Here is a 20,608-nt window from a genome sequence, read left to right as displayed (position 1 = left end):
TATCACAACATTGTTTGTAAATCAACTATACTCCAATTTAAAAAAAAAAAAAGCCTGCTAACAAGGCAGAAAGAGGGAAAAGATAACGGGCCTTCCCCAAACAAGCCCAAAACCTCGGAGGCTCTGCAGCCCAGGTCACCCCACCCCTGGAGCCACACCCAGGAGGAACACCCCTGAGGGACACGCCAGCTCCCGAACTGGAGCCACTTCTGAAGGTTCCTACCTGGAGTCCAGGAGCAACGGCCGCAAATAGAAGGTGGAGGTGAAGTCCAGAGAGCCAGCTTCTGAGAGCAGGGGAGTTGGGGGAGAGAGACGCTGGTCTGGAGAAAAGAACAGAGCAGATGCAAAATGGTCTTTCGACAAAGAGGAGCTTAGCAAATCTACTCTCAAGATCTGCAAAGGAGAAAAAATATCGTGAGCCTCCTGGCCCCCACCCTGCATATGACCACATGGAAGAGGCATGCTGGGGACGAAGGGATTCAGCGCATGCCAAACGGGGCACCTCGGTGGGCCCCAGTGCTTAACTCAATTTTGCGTGCCCACTTCAAAGGAAAAACACACTCAAAAAGTTCTCACTTAACAATATTCAAAAACTAACCAACAGCTCAAAATGGGCATCCTTTCCTTGCAATAAAATTTGTCCTGAAAGATTTCTCAAACTCTTCTTCCCCCAAAGTGGTTTCTAAGACGATTAGCTTTATCCGAGTGCAGACAGGCAGCCTGGAAACAGCCTGTCATTTCACAGGAGGCTAGGGCTTTATTTTTCTACCCACGTGAAACTAAGATCTGGGCCAAGCTTCAAATATCTGAGCACCTTTCCTGGACCAGGAACCTGAGAGAGCAAGAAGTCTTTGAAGGTCGAATTTCTAAAGATAAACCCCTGTGCACACTCACACACACACACGCATACACACACACACACACACACGCATACACACATACACACACGCATACATACACACACACACACACACACACACACACACACACACACACACACTCTAACAAGAAACAATCCTGGATGTGAACATCTTCCAAGGACACCTTCATCGGCTCAACTCCCAGCCCCTGGGCCAGCCAGGGTAGGTTCTCAGCAAATATTATTCAAGTGTAATAGTCTAAAGGGAAGTCAGGAGACTGAACATTATCCCCCTTTCCTAACTGCACAAAGAACAAGAAGGAACGCTCCAGGACATCCCTGGTGGTCCAGTGGTTAGGACTCCATGCGTTCACTGCAGGGGGCACGGGGTGCGAGCCCTGGCCAAAAAAAAAAAAAAAGAATGGACGCTCCAAATAAATATGTTCTGGAGACACAGTTTTTGAAGGGCATGAGCCTGTTGTGTCCCCCTTTGCCTGGCAAAGCAATAAAGCTGTTCTTTTCTACTTCACCCAAAACTCTGTCTTCGTGATTCAATTCATCACCAGTGCACAGAGATCGAGTTTTCAGCATCAATGTGGGCAAGTAAATTCTAAATGCTCCAACTTTTTACTTGTAAAATGGGGATAAATATAACTGTCCTATGGGAGTATTGTTTGAATTAAGTGAACTAATGCATGAAAATGATTTAATTTTGTGTCTGATTTGTGGACAATAGTATTAGCTATTTTACTCATTTCTACAGATATGTGGTGTCTAACTACTGAGAGAAAATCTAGCAGAGAAGTCGAGAGCACAGCTCTGAAGCCAGATTGCCTAAGTTCCAATCCCAGCTCAACCAAATTTTAGCTGGATTTTCTCCATTTATATGTGATAGCGTATTTGAATGTGTTTCTTTATATAGTTTTTGTATTGGTTGCTCTGGGTATAAGAGTATACATATGTGACTTATAATAATCTACTGGTATCAACGTTTTACCCCTTCAGATGAAGTGTAGAAATTTTGCTTCCACTTACTTCTTTTTACCTTTCTTACTTTTAAATATCATTGTCTTGAGTATCACGCACTTATAATTTTTATTTGAACCCCTGTTCAATTAGGGAAATGAATGAGCCAACTTGAGCTGCCTTCTGTTGCTTGATGGGGGTTGGGAAACTTCTGGGTCCGCTTGCAGCGTATGTGTGTGTGTCAGGGGCAGCCGTAAACCTTCATCTCGTTAAGTTGCTCCACCAGTCCTGGGGTACCAAAGTATCTGGCTTTCCTCTTACCACCTTTCAGCATTCTCCTTTGGTAGCTTCTTACATTATTTCTCGGGCTTATAGTTGTATTTATTAGGGAGGAGCAGAGAAGAATGCATGCATTCAATCCTGTCCAACAAGAAGCTGTGGACTGTTTTTGAATATTAAGATTGCTTAAAAATAATATATAGTCAATGACCAATTTCAAATTTTGTCCCAAATCTTCTTGCAATTTAGTGGAAATATTATGTATAGTTTAAAATAAATACTGGACCCAATAAATTTTAGCTGGGGTTACTGTTCAAAATATTAGCTATGCTCTGTCCTTCGTAAGCATTTACAGTTCATTTATTCCCTCACCAATTTATTCACTTGTTCTAATTTGTAATGCACCAAGCAAGTGTAATAGCTTGTCATATTTTAATAGGAAGAGAACACAAAACTCTCCTTTATTTTTGGTTTCTCCCATTCAATCATATAATAATAAAAATTTATATTGTAATTAATAATGTGAAATGCTGATAAACAGTGGTATACAAAGTCAATTAAGATATATACCCCATCTTTTTTAAATATTTAAAAATAAAGAGTAGGCAGAATAGTAAAATACAATCCCATTAGAAAGAATGCATGATTTATTTTGAGTATATACCAGTTTTTTAAAGTACAAAAAAGAAAAAAATAATAAATAAATAAATACGTTCTGCCGGTATGTGGTCAGGTTCTCGGGAAGGGCGGGGGACATTAAAGTCTGTATTTTCGTGCACAAGTCACAGGGGGTATTTCTTTCTTCTTTTTTTTTCTCCAGTGTTAATTTTTAAGACGGACACCTTCATACATACTTGCTATTATTTTGACCAGACACTTTTGGGTACAATTATTCTGAGACATAAATTAAAAAGGAATGACAGGGACTTCCCTGGTGGTCCAGTGGTAAAGAATCCGCCTTCCAGTGCAGGAGATGCGGGTTTGATCCCTGGTCAGGGAACTAAGATCCCACATGCCGCAGGGCAACTAAGCCCGCGCGCCACAACTACTGAGCCCGTACACCTCAACAAGAGAGCCCACGTGCCACGAACTACAGAGCCCATGTGCCCTGGAGCCTGCACGCCACAACTAGAGAGAAGCCCACACGCCGCAATGAAGAGCCTGCAGGCCATAACTAAAGATCCTGCATGCCTCAACGAAGACCCCATGTGCCACAACTAAGACCCGACGCAGCCAAAAAAATAAGGAAAATAAATAAGTAAAATAAATATTTTTCAAAAAAAGGAATGACAGTGGATTTCTTTTTTTCCATTTTGCAATCTCCTGTCCCTTAATGCCATGTGAAAATCAGGTCAAAAGTTAAAACTCCTGGGGACTTCCCTGGTGGTCCAGTGGGTAAGACTCTGCACTCCCAATGCAGGGCGCCTGGGTTCAATCCCTGGTCGGGGAACTAGATCCTGCATGCATGCCACAACTAAGAAGTCCACATGACACAACTAAAGATCCCGTATGCTGCAGCTTACACCCGGGGCAGCCAAGATAAATAAATAAATAATTTTTTTAAAAAACCTTACAACTCCAGTTTAAGACAATGTTGACCAAGCTTTAAAGGGAAAAGTCGTTTCAGAGGTGGCCACGTCTCATTTTACCTTGTGTGGTAGGTCAGCCTCTCCAAAGCTCCTGGGCTCCCCTCAGAATCCATCAGATCACAAAATTCTGCAACCAAATCAGAAGAATCCCCGTTCAGGCTGAAGGAATCCATAGAAAACCTAGAGAACAAAACCATCCGGGATTTTATTTCTTATTTTACGTCAGTTTGTCTAGAGGAAACCACAGATTAAAATAATATTTTAGTTTGGAAAAACGCTGCGCAGCTTTGCGTGCAGACGTTAATTAACCCCAGGTAAATTCCTAGGCGTCCTAGAATTCTCCTGTGGGCTTGGGGGCGGGGAGCTTCCAGGCTTCCCAAGAACAGGCTGCCAGCCGTCCCAGGAGGGGGCGGGGTCAGCCGGAGGGCCGCCCTCCCGCCCTCAGCCTGGCCAGAGCCGGCCCGGGGCGCGCCCCGGAGGGGAACTGCGGTGCCCCTTCTCAATCCCTCACTCCCCCGCCAGCCCTCACCTCGTGCCGGGGACTCTCCACCCTGCAGGCCCGACTCCTGGAGCGGGGCAGGGGCGGGGGGGGGGGGGGAAGGGGACAACAGATGTTCCTCCTTAAGGGGGAAAGAACCGCGGCCTCTCCGAGGCAGGGAGCCCAGCCCCAGGGAGTGGGGCCCCATCCTCACTCCTCACGTCAGAGGGGCCCCTAGGGTGCTTCGCTCCCGCAGGGCCCACCCGCACGGTGGAGGCTCTTCCCTCCCACGAGTGACCCCCCCCCCGAGGCTAGGGGCCAGGTCCTCAGTCCCACAGGGCAACGACACGCACCACGAGGGGCACGCGGTCTTCACTCCTGCAAGGCCACCACGGGGCTGGGCGGTCCTCCTCCCACGGGGCAGGGACCCCCGCAGGGTCTGGGCTCGGCCGCCTCGGGCCCCTCCTGGACGCTGGGGCCACTCCTCGCTGGAGGAGGCCCACCCGCGTCCAGATCCGCCCGCGCCCGGCAGCAGCTGCGGGGAAAGGCGCCCCGGGGGGCAGCACCTCGTGCGGGGCGGGCGCACCTGCGCCCACCTGCCCGAGACCAGCAGCGCCTCCTACCGCCTCCAGACGTAGCAAGGAACTGGCTCCTGAGGGCGACTCCGGGGGGCCGTGTTGTTACTCAAGTCGGGGCCGGCGGGACCCCTGGGCAGGTGAAGTTGGCGCCGCGGCTGATGCTAACTCAGAGCAGCTGGGGTCGGAATGCGAACGTCGGGTGCGCAGCGCACAGGACGGTCACTGCAGACTTACCTTCTGAATGGCATGTCCATTTTGTTCCCACAGTCACCATCACCGAGTCGAGAAGGAGGGTCTTGCGGTCCGGACCTGTGTGACGTCACAGGCATCTCCATGGCAACGAATCTTGAGGCTCCCTGCCCGCCGCGCCCCAACGTTCAGGCGGTAGACTCCTGCTGCCCCTTCGCGGAACTCCTCTGATCCTTTCCGCCGCGCTAGGCGCCCCCCATCCGTGCTCCACGCGCGGCCAGAGAGGCCTTTTTAAGGACACAATTTTGCCACAAAACCTTGAGTGACTCCCCTGTGCCCTGGGATGACCTTCAAACTCTTTAACCCAGCGCTCCTCCCCGGCGGCATCCTGACCGGAGCACTGCGCCTGCCCCAGGGCTGCAGCCCCTCCCACGTCTCCTTCCCGATTTGGGAAGGTACCAAGCCCCCTCCCTCCCAACCATCCACAGATCTGACTTCAGCTGGAAAGGCTTCCCTCACCCCGCCCCCATCCCGACTTTCTTAACCGCCGCGGCTTAGTTTGGCACCTCCTCCAGGAAGCCTTCCTTGACCTCGAAGTCTTGGTTAAGAGCCGCTCCTCTGCACTCCCACAGCAGGCCAGACCAACCTGTGTAGAAGCTGCCTACTGATTTATTTTTTAAAAAATTTTATTTATTTGGCTGCACCAGGTCTTAGTTGCGGCATGCAAGATCTTTAGTTGTGGCATTAGAAAACTCTTAGTTGAGGCACGCGGGATCTAGTTCCCCAAGAAGGGATCGAACCCACCCGGGCCCCCTACATTGGGAGCGCAGAGTCTTAACCACTGGAACCACCAGGGAAGCCCCTGCCTGTTGATTTCTATGTGGCTCAGTAGACTGTCACCCTGTGAGCCAAGGAACTTTCACTCCTAAACTCCGTCATGTGCACAGCACAATAACTGCTCAAAAATATTTTTTTTCAATGAATGGTGAAAGGAATTACCAAATGAATATGCCACAAATCATATTAGCTGCACAGTCACTAATTTTTTTTAATTGAAGTATAGTGATTTACAATATTGTGTTAGTTTCAGGTGTATAGTGATTCAGTATTTTTGCAGGTTATATTCCAGTGGAAGTTATTACAAGATAATGGGTATAGTTACCTGTGCTATACAGGAAATCCTTGCTGCTTAATTTTATACATAGTTGTTTGTTAATCCTATACCCCTAATTTGTCTTTCCCCGCTTCCCTCCCTTTGGTACCTGCTAGTCTGTTTTCTATGCCTGTGAGTCTGTTTCTGTTTTGTATATACGTTCATTTGTATTATTTTTTAGATTCCACGTGTGATATCATATAGTATTTGTCTTTGTCTGTCTATACTTCATTAAGCATAATATTCCACATTGTTGCAAATGGCAGTATTTCACTCTTTTTTATGGTTGAGTAATATTCCATTGTGTGTGTGTGTGTGTGTGTGTGTGTGTGTATACACCACATCTTCTTAACCCAGTTGTCTGTTGATGGGCTCTTAGGGCTCTTAGGTTGCTTCCATATCTTGGCTATTGTCAATAGCGCTGCTGTGAGCATTGAGGTGCATGTATCTTTTCAAATTAGTGTTTTTGTTTTTTCCAGATACATGCACAGGAGTGGGATTGCTGGATCATATGGTAACCCTATTTTTGTTTTTTTAAGGAAACTCCATACTGTTTTCCATGGTGGCGGCACTGATATACATTCCCACCAACAGTGTAGGAGGGCTCCCTTTTCTCTACACCCTCTCCAGCATTTATTTGTAGACTTTTTGATGATAGCCATTTTGACAGGTGTGAGGTGATACCTCATTGTGGTTTTGATTTGCACTGATTTTCTTAGTAATTTTTGAAGTCAGTAAGTGTGGACCCCCAACTTTGTCCTTCTTTTTCAAAATTGTTTGACTCTTCTGGGTCCCTTGTATTTCCATATGAATTTTAGGGTAGGCTTGTCAATTTCTGCAAAAACGCCAGCTGGGATTTTGATAGGGATTGTGTTGAGTCTGTAGATCAGTTTGGATAATACTACATCTTCCAGTATGTGAGCATGGGATGTCTTTTCATTTCTTAGGTCTCCTCTAGGTTTTTTCAACAATGTTTTGTAGTTTTTTTCAGTATGCAAGTCTTGTATTTTTTTGTTGTTAAAATTTCTAAGTATTTTATTCTTTTTGCTGCTATTGTAAATAGAACTGTTTTCTTAATTTTATTTTTAGATTGTTCATTGTTAGTGTATAAAAATACAACTGATTTTTGTATATTGATCTTGTATCCTGGAACCTTGATGAACTTGTTGTTCTAATATGTGTGTGTGTGTGTGTGTGTGTGTGTGTGTATTCCTTACAGTTTGTTTTTTGTTTTTGTTTTGGCCACGCCGTGTGGCACGCGGGAACTTAGTTCCCCAACCAGGGATCAAACCTGTGCCCCCTGCATTGAGAGCTCAGAGTCTTAACCACTGGACCGCCAGGGAAGTCCCTTCCTAACAGTTTTCTATATACAAGATCATGCCATCTACAAGTAGAGATAATTTTTACTCCTTCCTGTCCGATCAGGGTGCCTTTTATTTATCAGGACTAACTGCCCTAGCTGGAACCTCCAGTATGGTGTTGAATTCAAGCGGTGAAAATGAACATCCTGTCTTGTTTTTAATCGTGCATTTATTTGTATTCCAAGTATCTTCAGTCTGTTTGAGTTACAAAGATATGTTAAGGAAAAGATGAAATACTTGCATATGAATTGATACAATGAAATTCAGAAATTGCTTCAGAAAGCTGAGGGGATGGAGGGAGGTTGCATGGGGTGTGGATTGGCCTGACTGGCCACGACCAGCTGGCTGAATTGAAACAACAGCACATACAATGAACAGAGTTCAAATGTTAAATATTTTATTGGCTTCATCCATTCAACTTTTTGAAAAGTGGGTAGCTGATTTATCAATTTTTTTCACTTTGGTTTTTTTTTTTTTTAATTTGGAATTAAAAAAAATACACAGTGCTTTTTGGACCACATTTAAAGCTCTAGAACTTTCATTGGTCTAGTGTTGAGGACTTAACAGTACTTTCATGAGAAGATGATGTATGTTAGGGACTTTCCTGGTGGTCCAGTGGTTAAGAATCCGCCTTCCAATGCAGGGGGTGCAGGTTTGATCCCTGGTCAGGGAACTAAGATCCCACATGCCGCAGGGCTACTGAGCCCACGCACCGCAACTAAGACCTTACACAGCCCAAAATAAATAAACATTATTAAAAAAAAAAAAAAGATGATGTGTGTTCTGAGCAGATACACTTGGCAGATACTATGCTCAGCTCCTCGGAGCTGCAACAGCATCACAGGATCTTTGTTCAGGTTTTGATGGTGCTGTTAATACACCATGACTCACGAAGAGCCCTGCTTCCCGGAATGTCCCTCCTCGGAGGAAAAGTGATGTTCCTTCCTACAGAAGCGTAATCTCTTATCACACTTTCAAAGGTCTGAGCAGATCTTGAAGTCTTAGAAAAAGGAAGGACATCTTCCCAAATTATACAAAATTGTTTAAACAACTTGCCATCCCCACAGGAAGGGGGGAAATATCAGTTGTGTGTACCAGGTATTCATTCAATCCACAAATATATATCAGGTGCACCGGGCCGGCAGTGAACAGACTATATACGTGCTTACCTTCGTGGCTGACAGACAGCAAGACGGACTGTAGACTAATTGCAGGACAATTGTGAGAAATGCCACCAAGAAAGGGAGAGGATGCAGGGAGTGTAGCCACAGGTAAACTGAGGCCAGGCAGTGGGAGGATTTAGCCTGGGACAGAGGGGCACGAAGACCATCCCAGGTAAGATATTGCTTCGTGGGTACAGAGTTTCTGTTTTGGGTATGAAAAAGTTTGGGAAATACTGTTGATGGTTGCACAACATTTTGAATATAGTTCATGCCACTGAACCGTACACTTACAATGGTAAGTGTTAGGTTATGTATACTTTACCGTCCCAGGTGGAGGAGCTGTGATGGGGCGTGTGAAGGCCTTGAGAGACCAGGCATCTAGGACACAGCCCAGGACAGGCTCCGTCAATCACACGCTTTGAATGGGTCTTCGAATGGAAGAGCTGGTGTGGAAAAGAGCCGAGGTCTGTGGACAACCCACTGGGGAAGTGAGTAGTGGGAAACGCAGTCCATTCATGGCCTCACCTCTTACCCATGACCATTGGAGCTGCAGTTTCCTCATCTATCAAAAGGAATCAGTAAAGATACTTAGAAGGTTCCAAACTCAAGTGAGAACCCAGAATGATAATTGTTGAAGCTGGCGGATGGGTAGGTAGGGGCTCATAAAACAGCTCCCTTTACTTTGTGTGTGTGTAAACATACATAAAATCTACCATTTTAACCTTTTTTAAGTGTACAGGTCAGTGGAATCAAATACATTGTGCAACCATCACTGCCGTCCATCTCCAGAACTTTTTCATCATCTCCAGCTGGAACTCTGCCCCCATTAAATACCAACTCCCCCTCCCCCAGCCCCTGGCGACCACTATTCCACTGTGTCTCTATGAATTTGACGGCTCCAGGGACCTCATATTAAGTGGAATCATACAGGGGACTTCCCTGGCAGTCCAATGGTTAAGACTCCGAGCTTCCACTGCAGGGGGCACAGGTTTGATCCCTGGTCAGGGAACTAAGATCCTGCATGCACCAGAGCCAAAAAAAAAAAAAAGAAAAGAAAATTTAATTAATAAAAAGAAGTAAGTGGAATCATAAATACAGTATTTGTCCTTCCGTGTCTGGCTTAGTTCATGTAGCTTACTGTCCTCAAGATTTATCCATGTCATAGCATGTGCCAGAAGATCTTTCCTCTTTAAGGCTGGATAATATTTCATTGCGTGTATGTACCACATTTTGTTTATCCATTAATTCACTGATGAGTGTGTTTGGATTGTTTCTACCTTTTGGCTAATATGAATGGCACTGCTATGAACACTGGTGTACAAATACCTTTTTGAGTCACTGCTTTCTGAGTATATACCCAGAAGTGAATTGCTGGATCATATGGTAATTGTTCATTTTTTGAGGGACCACCAAACTCTTTTACATTTTTTCAATAACAGTTTGAGATATTCACATACTATATAATTCATTCACTTTGAAGTGTACAGTTCAGTGACTTTTACTATATTCACAGTATTGCACAGCCATCACAATCGATTTTTCAACACTATGATCACCCCAGAAAGAAACTCTGTACTCACTAAGTGCTCACTCCCCACGGCTCTTCCCCGAAGTCCCGGCCAGGCAGCTGCTACGTCCTGTCTCTACGGATTTGCCTATTCTGGACACTTCATGAGTTAAGATCATACAGTAAATTCGTGGCCTTTTGTGACTGGCTTCGTTCACTTGGCATGGTTTTCAAGGTTCATTCTTTCTACGGCAACAATATTCCAAATAATATTCCATTGCACCGTTATACCACATTTATTTATCCATTCATCCATCCATTGATGGACATTTGGTTTGTTTCCACCTTTTGGCTTTTATGAGTAACGCTGCTATGAAAACGTGTGTACACACATCCTGAGGATACGGAGGGCTGACGACATCATTTATATAAGGACTTCAGCTCCTCAGATTTTGATATTCTTGGGGGTCCCGGAACCAAGCCCCTGAGGGACAGATACCCAGGGAGGACTGTTGTGTGTTCTTGTGGACATGTTTTCCATTTCTCCTGGGTAGATACCTAAGAGTGGAATTGCTGGATCATATGGTGATTCCATGCTTCACTTTTCCAGGCAGTGCCAGGCTGTTTTCCAGAAGGGCACCATTTTCCACTCCCATCAGCAGCGTGTTGAGGGTCCAATGTCTCCACGTCCTTGTCAACATCTACGTGTCCCTCTCTGCTTTTTGCATGTGTTTTGGAAATCTCCAAAATAAAACAATTAGAAACTGTAAGTTAAAGTGTTTGTAAACTGTGAAGTGCTTACACTAATTTGTTAACAATATTTGAGTGCCTGCCATGTACCAAACACTAAGTACCTGGGATACATAAGAGAACAAAACAAACATCTCTATTCTTGGAGTCAGGACTGGTCCTATTGGCTCTTCCTAAACCTCAATCTTTGGAGGCAAGGTCGTCAGACCCTAGCTCGGGGGCTGCGGGATAGAGAACCCAGTGGGAGCTGGCGTGCTTGCGCCCTGGTACCATCAGTAGGATTCTTCCCACCCGTAAGATAAAATGGAATAAGGGGCACCTCACGAAGATGAAACAACTTCAGACTTGGTGGAGCTGACCTACCAAATCCCCTCAGTATTCCTGGTATTGAGGACGTTTCTCAAGGGGTGGGCATGGGCCCCCACCCCCCGTCCTAAAAAAGCAGCCCCATGGCAGACCATAGCAACTGCCTTCCCATTGGCTAAGTTGCTGGACAGTCTCCAATCCAGGCCCGAGGCTAATGGTTCCCATGCAAGGCACACACAGTTAATCAGTTTCACCTTCCAGCTTTCTCTCCTCAGATGCCCATGTGTTCCCCAAATCTCAACACATCCAGGCTCTCAAGCCTGGCTCACTATGCTGGGAAGCCCCCCACTTCTGTTGAAGTGGGGTCAGCTTTGTATCAGCTGCCACCCCCTTCCTGGAGCACCCCCTCCCCGGCCCTGCCCCACCAGCTGACCCCTCCTAGCTCTGTGCTTCCACCTCAGTTGGGGCTCCTTGGCCTTCACCGTGGCCACCTTCCCCAGTGACACACCTCTCATCTGTGTGCAGGGCCAGTCCTTCAGTGGCATTCAATCAAAACGTGACAAATCCGTGCTTGGTAGGAACTACTGGAAGTTGAGGCCCGAGAGACAGCAAGGGCACAGCTAGCTAGAGGGGACTGGCACTTGCGGACCTGAGCCCGAGTAAGGCAGGCAACCTCACAGGACTCGCACAACAGGAGGAAAGGTCCTACCTGACCAGGCACCTGCTAAGCCCACTACCTAGTAAGCGCCACAACAGGCTTTTAAGGTACCTCGGCTCCAATTTACAAGTAATGAGGTGCAGGACATGGCCGGCTCAGTCACTTTTGAACCCCAATAGACTGCTTTCTATACCTTTGCATTGCTTTTTTCATTTGCTAATCATGTACACTCATGGACCACACCCCGTTAAAATTCACCCATTTTGTGTACTTTAAACTTTAATAAACATATACAGCTGTGCAGCCATCGCCTCAAGTTTTGGGGCACGGAATCTTGTCCCTCTGCAGTTACGTCCCTACTAGGACTCCTGGCGCCAGGCAACCCACTGAGCTGCTTTTTGTTGTCGTGGTTGTGCCTCTTCTGGAGTTTTACGAAAATGCAATCACAGTAGGCGGCTGTTTCTGTCTGGCTTCTTCCACTTTGTTTACCTAGGTCTCTTGTTTTCTCAGTTCTCAGCATACAGGGCTTGCAAAACTTCTCGTAAAATTTATTCCTATATGGTATTATGCATTTTAAAATATTAATGACTTTCTTGTTGCTAACAAAATTTCAATTTGATCTCATATCTTAGGATTTTGCTGTACTTATTCTTGTACCAATGTTGTAGATTCCTTTCCTATTGTGCTCACAGCCACATAACCTGTGAATAAGGCATGTTTTTCCACCTCGCACCACACCTTTGTCTCTGCTTTTCAGCACTCGCTACTCTCCTAGGCAGGGTGGGACCTAACCCTGGACTTGGCAGCAGCTGGCTCGAGACCCTGCCAGCCTGAGGAGCATCGCCTCCAGGTCGTGTTCGTGTGTCCTTCAGCTCAACGCCTCACCCCCGCCACCCCCGCCGGGGCTGGGCATCACGGTCTCCATGGTCCAATCACTGGCACACGAGTTCTGGGGGTAGTACGGTTCCAAAGTACACGTATCTGCCATAAATGCTTTCCAGTAACTCAGAAAACATGCTCAGTGGGAGATCTTTTTTTAAGTGGGAGACTATAGAGGCTCTCAGTTTGTTTCTCTGAAATGTTCCTTTTGATTTAAGTGGAATCCTCTATATTCCTACTAGGCACGGGAAACATGGAAGAAAACTACCCCTTTGCCCTGGCCTTTCAATTCCTAATTCCTGAACAGCGTGGACACCTGAATTCTCTCCTTAGACGAATGGGAGGGTAAGAACTTCCGCTGCATTAGATTACAAGGATTAAAGGCGATTACTTTACCAGGCACTTGGTACCCACTGAACACTAGGTGACATCTTCCGCAGTATAAAGACGCTCGCTCAAGTCCTCTCCCTGCCCCCTATTAATCACGGTCACTCTTCACGTGGTCTTAGGCTCAGGATCCAGATCCTGTACAGAGCTGCTACCACCAACTTTCCCACAGCTTACGCCTCTCCAACCGCTGCTCACAGCTATCGGCACCTTCTCTACAGCCACCTCGCCCGACGCTCAATAAGGAACCAGAGGCCCAGGAGCAGAGGTGGTTTCAGGTGGAACGGCACTCAATAAGTACGCGTGGTACAGAACTTCCAGACATTCCTAAGGCCAAGGTAGTTCACAGACGATATTTAGAGCATCAGATACGTTTCACAAATACCGTCAAAGCACAGTTTGGACATGAAAATCCTACGGGACAATGGCTGTTATTAGGAAATTTAACACATAGTGTCAGATTCACCTGTTCTCATCTGTGTCTTTTAAGGATATATGCTCTGGGAATTCCCTGGTCGTCCAGTAGTCAAGACTCCAAGCTTCCATTGCAGGGGGTGTGGGTTCAATCCCTGGTCAGGGAACTAAGATACCACCTAAGATCCTGCACGCTGCACAGCCAAAAAAACAAAAACAAAAACAAAAATCCCCAAAAACCACATCACGAGAACGTATGCTCATCCCCCACCTGCCCCCTGAGAGTGCACCCTGGGAAGATCGCAGTAGTAAGACTCCGGCAGTCAACACCAATCATCTACTTCCTTGGCTCCTCGTAGGCAAGATGTACACACCTAACATTTTACATTCTGGGACCATCCCGTCATCTATACTCTCCCCCCCCTCCAAAATAAGACATTTTCACATAAGTTCTTTTTAATTTATCTGTATTTGTTACAACTTTTAAAGCAGAATGTGACTTGAGCGCTACGTCTCCATTCACAAAACTTGCTCCGAGTCACTTTTCAAACAGCTTTACAACATGCCTAGATAGGCTTATAATTCTGCTACTCTCAACACTACTTTTCTGTGGAAAACAAGCCCTATGTATGGACAGTGACTCCCATCAAGTTGGTTCAGTTGAACATACTAATTCCTAGGGGTCTGGCACATGCAGTCAATACAGGCGATGGAAGGTTTAAAAAGTAAATCCCAGAAGATGAAAGTTGCTTTAAGAAGTATTTTCTTTTAAACATCAAGGTATATACTTCAGAACACTTCAGCGACAGAAGATCTGGTCTACTAAAGAATCCGCCTGATAGCTAAACACTTCAGACCATGAAGTTAACGTAGGTTACATACACCTTACAACAAACGCTACTTCCGTCTGTTAAAATAAGCCAACATGAAACTAGAAAAAAACTAGCTCTGCTTTTAGTGCCTAAAGTATCACAGTATCACACTTAGTAGAAAGAAATCTTATCTTCCCCTTAAGTAGTTGTCATGCCATACAGGTTTTTAAATGTTAACAAAAATAAAGAAATACTTGAAAACATATTATCAGAAGAAATGAAGACAAGAGTGTTGAACACGCGGCCACGTAATCCTCAGGCAGAGCTCAGTCTACTTCTTCCATGCGGGAGGTGTCATCGTCTCCTTCGAGGGGCGGCATCTCCTCAGTTACAGCAGCACTGCTGTCGTCAGCAGTGGGGTCATCTTCATCAATACCTTTTTGGAAATAAACACCACGGATTAGATTTCCTAAAGCCACCTAACTATCCCAACACTGCCAGTTCATAGCCACTTTCCAAGGCTGAGCAATTACTACTTTACAGGGTGTATGACCCTGTTTCATTCTTTATCCTGTACAATCAAAAGGCCTATTTTACACCCGTTTAACTCATGTGACTTAGGGTTTCCCAAACTGAATGGGACAGCCCAACTTTGTTCAAATTGCTGAAAGTTATGTTACCCTTTTCAACAGTCATGTGTTTAAGCTTTTCCAATAGTATTGACACGTGGTATTTGCACAAGGCTTACCAAGACCAAGTTTGATCATCCTATAGATCCTGTTAGCATGTGTCTGGGGATCCTCCAGACTGAAGCCAGAAGACAGGAGCGCCGTTTCGTACAGCAGGATGACCAGATCCTTCACAGACTTGTCATTCTTGTCAGCCTCTGCCTTTTGCCTCAAGGTCTCAATGATGGAATGGTCAGGGTTTATCTCCAGGTGCTTCTTCGCTGCCATGTAACCCATTGTTGAGTTGTCTCTCAGCGCCTGAGCCTTCATGATCCTTTCCATGTTTGCTGTCCAGCCATATGTGCTTGTGACAATGCAGCACGGGGATGTCACCAATCGGTTAGACACGACCACCTACAATCAAAACACAGTGATAACGAGGCCTCAGAAGATCTCATATTCTAACTTGTAAGTACTTGTTACCAGCTTTATTATGAACATTTAAGGAACTTCAGTATTGACGAATCAGAAATACCATCTGCAAACTCAGATACCTGACGCTTTCTTCCTGTGAGTTCTCTTACACTTCAAGTCTTTAAGAATCTTGAGATCTATATCCATCACTAAATGGAAATGCTAAAGTTTTCTATTAGTAAGTTAAGAAAACTTCAGTTTGAAAAACACCTGACACTCCTTTTAAATGTAGGTGAGAAGACTGTATTCACACACCTTTTCAACTTTCTTCTCCAAGATGTCCTTCATGATTTTGCAGAGGTTTTCAAACTTCGTCTTTTTTTCTTCCTGTTTCTTTTTCTCTTCTTCGTCCTCTGGAAGTTCCAGGCCCTCTTTGGTGACTGACACTAAGGTCTTCCCCTCAAACTCCTTCAGCTGTTGCACACAATACTCATCAATAGGCTCGATCATGTAGATCACTTCCAAGCCATGCTTCCGAAGACGCTCCACAAAGGCAGAGTTAGCTACCTGGTCCTTAGTCTCACCTGATATATGAAAAAGTTTTAGATCCTTAACAGGAAGCAGTTTCATTTCCTTTTCTTTTTTCCTATGTAGTTTGATCTAACCACAAACAAGAGCTAGCTCGCACTATGTTGCCTATAGTAACCCCTACTAATTTATATGTAACACCACATGGGTAGAAAACACACCCAACTGTTCCTATGGGATCACAAGCACAAAGATACGACTAACATTTACTGCCCATTACCTGTGATGTAATAGATGTGTTTCTGGTTCTCCTTCATCCTTGTGCAGTAGTCCTTGAGGGAAACCATCTCATCACCAGAAGCAGAAGTGTAATACCTCAACAGCTCTGAAAGTTTCTTTCGATTTTGAGAATCTTCATGTATTCCAAGCTGAAAAACAGGTGAACTTAGGAAGACTTTCTCTGCATTAAAAAATCATTTAAAACGAGAAGCCAGTTTGACTACCAGTCCTAATGGTCAAGTGTGTTTACAACTAACCTTAATGTTTTTAGAGAACTGCTCATAAAACTTCTTGTAGTTCTCTTTATCTTCTGCCAGTTCAGTGAAGAGTTCTAAGCATTTTTTGACCAAATTCTTCCTAATAACTTTCAAAATTTTGCTTTGTTGCAACATCTCACGGGAAATGTTTAAAGGGAGATCCTCCGAGTCCACCACGCCTCTGATGAAGTCTGAAAAAACAGACCAAATGCGCTCAAGGTCACTCCAAGGACAAAATCGACAAAAAACGTAAACCCGAAAAACCACAAACGATTTTTTCCTTTAAAAATCGGGAGTTGATAGGCTGAACTCTGACCTGTGACGGCGACCGCTCTTTATGCCCAACCGCACTTACTCAGATACTCAGGGATCAGCTCCTCGCAGTTGTCCATGATGAAAACTCTGCGAACATACAACTTAATGTTGTTCTTTTTCTTTCTGTTTTCGAACAGGTCAAAGGGAGCACGTCTTGGGACAAAAAGAAGAGCTCTGAATTCCAACTGTCCTTCAACTGAAAAATGCTGTAATAAAACACAGCCAAGATCAAGACAATGCCATCAGCTTTCACCAACAGGTACCACTTAAACCCCAGAGCCAAACACTTGCAGTTACATAACTTCAAGACTTCGGGAGAAGGATGGGGCAGTGGGCAAGAGAAAGCTGCCAGAAACCACCCTCAAATTTAACAGTTTGAGGCAGACCACCTGCAGACACTAGCTTTGAAGCTCTCAGCACTCACCTTCACTGCCAAGTGATCTTCCCAGTCGTTGGTCAAGCTCTTGTAGAACTCTCCATACTCTTCATTACTAATGTCATCAGGATTTCTGGTCCAAATCGGCTTTGTTTTGTTCAGTTCTTCTTGATCAATGTATTTCTCCTTGATCTTCTTTTTCTTCTTCTTGTCACCATCCTTCTTTTCTTCTTCCTCTTCATCAGAACCAACATCTTCTATCTCAGGTTTGTCCTCAGACTCCTTTTCTTCTTTTTCCTTTTCTTCTTCTTTGTCTTCCTTTTCTTCTGCCTCATCATCACTGACTTCTTTATCACGTTCCTTCTCCACCTTCAAAAGACGTAAGCAAATCACATCATCTCTCCATCCCAGAACTAAAAAAAATAAGCTAAACAGCACTGAGGCACTTACACCCAAAACCAACTGAAAGCAGTAAGTAGCCAGAAAGCTACTCATCAGTTTCTGATATATCTCAATAGGCCTGGGTGCCTGGACAGAGTAAGTCAGCTCCACCCACCCGCCCAATAAATACTGCAAATTCAGAACTCTTCTTTTACCAAGGACTCTAAAGACTGAAGATTTCAACTCAGTCGCTTTGGTTTCCTATGTAAAAATATACAGAAACTCACAAAGAGAGTGATGGGATAGCCAATAAACTGAGAGTGCTTCTTCACAATCTCTTTTATTCTCCTTTCCTCTAAGTACTCAGTTTGGTCTTCTTTAAGATGCAGAATAACTTTTGTTCCACGACCCATAGGTTCTCCTGTAAAGGAAATGGAGAAACGAGCTCAATTTCAATCTCAATGGCCTAAGCAAGGTAACGAACATATAGCATCAATCTAGCTCTCCTAGCACTCATTTCAACATCTATGAAGCGGGGGTTTACCCTTACTGCTAACGGAAAGACTCCCAGAGCAGTTAACGGCCAAGATAAACAACCGCAAGAACAGGCTATCCCACTTAAGGAAAACACGAATTTGTTTTGTTTTTTTTTAAACACAAACTTCACAGCACCTTCAGGGGTCCACTGCCTACAGCACCCCACCCTCCACAAACGACTGACCCAGTAAGATGTCTACCGGATGCCCACCTGTATCAGTCCTCACTGTGAAGGATCCTCCTGCGGAAGACTCCCAGGCATACTGCTCATCATCGTTATGTTTGGTGATAACGGTCACTTTCTCGGCCACCAAATAGGCCGAATAAAACCCGACACCAAACTGGCCAATCATAGAAATATCTGCACCAGCCTGCAAAGCCTCCATGAACGCCTTGGTCCCAGACTTGGCAATGGTACCAAGATTGTTGATCAAATCGGCCTTGGTCATTCCAATCCCGGTGTCCACAATAGTGAGCGTCCGATCTTGCTTGTTCGGAATGAGGTTAATATGCAGCTCTTTCCCAGAATCTAGTTTACTGGGATCTGTCAAGCTCTCATACCTGATCTTGTCCAGAGCCTATTTAAAAAACACAGAATATTACGCACAAGGCCTCTAAAGGGTGAACTTTATACCGAAGCTAAATCCAAATTCTACATTGAAAGACTTACGTCGGACGAATTTGAAATAAGCTCCCTCAAAAAGATCTCTTTATTCGAGTAAAATGTGTTGATGATCAGCGACATCAACTGGGCAATTTCCGCCTGGAAGGCGAACGTCTCCACCTCCTCCTCCTCCATCGGCTGGTCTTGGGTCTGGGTTTCCTCGGGCATCTGGAGAGGACACGGAGCCAGTGAGGCCGCCGGACGGGGTCCCGCCACGTCCCGCGCCCGCTTCGGAAGCCGGTGCGCGCACGAGGCACCGGCTGACAAAGGGATGACCTCATTCCGGGGCCCCAGAGCCGCCGCAGCCCACGCCGGCCGCACGGGCGCCGCTCCCGCGCGACTCCGCCATGACACCCCCCCCCCCTCCGCCGGCTGGGAACCGGGCCCGGGGACTCCTCCCAAGGCGCAGAACCCAGGCCCCCGCGGCCCCGGCCCCCGCCCCCGCTCCCCCAGAGCCCCAAGGCCCGCCCGCTCCCGCAGCGGGGACGGGAGGAAAGGCCGCAGCAGGCCCGAGGCCTGCGAGACGCCACGGCCGCCCCGGCACCGCCTGCCGAGGGGCCCCGGCGGAGGGGGTTGCACCCGCCGCCGTCTCCCGCCCGGCCCCGGATCCCCGTGGAGCCCCCCCACCGTGGAGTCCACCCCCTCCGGAGCCCCCCCGCGCGAAGAGCCCCCGCCCGCCGCCCCCTCACCTCGGCTGAAGGACCGCAAAGGCTCCGCAGCGACGCAACACCAGGACGTACAAGCAACTGGCGCGCCGTCCCCGCGCCTCCCTTATATAGAGGCGAGCCCGCCCAGCGCGCGGCGCCTTTTCCAGAAGCCTCCCGAACCTTCCGGAAGAACCCTCCCCAACCGCCGCCGCGGCCGCGCGCCTGCGCCTGCGCCCTGGACGCCGCCCGCCCCTACCCTGGGCCCGCGCGGCCCCACGCCCTCGCGCCCCGCCCCCCACGGCCGCGCCGCGCGCGCCCGCGCGGACCGCAGGACGCCTGCGCGGCCCGGAGCTCCCGGGAAGGTCTCGCGCCTTCCGGGGCCATCACCCCTAGCCCTGCCCCCGCGCCCACTGCGTTCTGCACGCCGTCGGCCCCGCCCCCACGACCCCTGCTCCGCGCGCGTCGGCCCAACGGCCGCCCTGGTGAACCGCCAACCCTGTCCAGGCCGCGGGGAGTGCGACCGGGGGCTGAGTGCCCGGGGACTGAGTGCCCGTGCTCGCGGCTCTGTGAAGTGCAGAAAAGTAAACTCTCGGTGGTTAAAACGTGTCCCCAGGTTGTGGAAGCTTCGGGTCCTCCACCGTCAGGGCCCGAGACTGGGGGCCCGGGGCCAGGTTGGGGGCCTTGAGGCCGCATGTAGGAAATCGAAGCAGGGGTGAGGGGTCCGGTCCTGTGTCACATGTATACGCCCGGCGCACTGATCAGAGGCTCAGAGCCACGGTTAGGGGTTTGGGGGCCCGGGGCAGCGATTGGGCATCCAGGGCTGTTTCGGGAGGTACGGGGCGCACTTTTTTGCCGGGGTCAGCGATTGTGGGTTCAGGGTACAGGAATTCTGGCAACAGGTGCCTGCCAGAGCCTCGTTATGCAGAGGCCCGGGGCTCCGGCCTGGGTGTGGGGTGCAGAGGTGTGTGAGCGAGGGGTGACCCGCGTATGGGCATGGGGAGCAAAGGGGACCCCTGGGCCTCGTGGGGCTCCCGTGCAGCTGTTTCTGAAGCTGAGGCGGGATGGGGAACGAGGGCTTCCCCACACATCGCTATAGACCCCACCTCAAGGCAGGCCACCGCTCGTATTTGGGGACTGGTCCTGTCCTTAGGCCCCGCTGCGACCAGGAAGAAATGTTGAAACGGACACAAAATACGGAATTCTCCCAGCTCTTG

General features: G+C 47.3%; 1 protein-coding gene and 1 long non-coding RNA gene across 2 annotated transcripts; both read right to left on the bottom strand.

Annotated features, from left to right (window-relative positions):
- Nucleotides 1-223: 223 nt before the first annotated feature.
- LOC141277813 (uncharacterized) lies at nt 224-4,868 on the bottom strand. Its single transcript, XR_012329666.1, has 3 exons — nt 4,525-4,868; nt 3,754-3,820; nt 224-320 (listed from the first exon to the last, which is right to left on the bottom strand). It is a non-coding gene; the product is annotated as an uncharacterized lncRNA (long non-coding RNA).
- A 9,098-nt stretch (nt 4,869-13,966) lies between these two features.
- On the bottom strand, nt 13,967-19,587 carry HSP90AA1 (heat shock protein 90 alpha family class A member 1). Its single transcript, XM_033850602.2, has 11 exons — nt 19,437-19,587; nt 18,754-18,915; nt 18,295-18,661; nt 17,834-17,967; nt 17,214-17,534; nt 16,830-16,995; nt 16,475-16,665; nt 16,219-16,366; nt 15,726-15,994; nt 15,077-15,410; nt 13,967-14,764 (listed from the first exon to the last, which is right to left on the bottom strand). The coding sequence occupies exons 2-11, from the start codon at nt 18,913-18,915 to the stop codon at nt 14,655-14,657; spliced, it is 2,202 nt and encodes a 733-aa protein (XP_033706493.1). The 5' UTR covers nt 19,437-19,587; the 3' UTR covers nt 13,967-14,654.
- Between the last annotated feature and the right edge of the window lie 1,021 nt (nt 19,588-20,608).

The sequence above is a fragment of the Tursiops truncatus genome, chromosome 2, assembly GCF_011762595.2.
Source record: "Tursiops truncatus isolate mTurTru1 chromosome 2, mTurTru1.mat.Y, whole genome shotgun sequence".
Lineage (NCBI taxonomy): Eukaryota > Metazoa > Chordata > Mammalia > Artiodactyla > Delphinidae > Tursiops > Tursiops truncatus.
This window is presented reverse-complemented; position numbering and strand designations above follow the sequence as displayed.

Bases quoted from the DNA above. Each gene is read 5' to 3' on its own strand.
- HSP90AA1 (XM_033850602.2), bottom strand. From the start codon at position 18,915: ATGCCCGAGGAAACCCAGACCCAAGACCAGCCGATGGAGGAGGAGGAG. The intron at 17,968-18,294 runs GTGGGCATCCGG...TTTCCTTTACAG, and splicing joins CACAGTGAGGACTGATACAG to GAGAACCTATGGGTCGTGGA. The intron at 17,535-17,833 runs GTGAGTTTCTGT...CGTCTTTTGAAG, and splicing joins GCTATCCCATCACTCTCTTT to GTGGAGAAGGAACGTGATAA.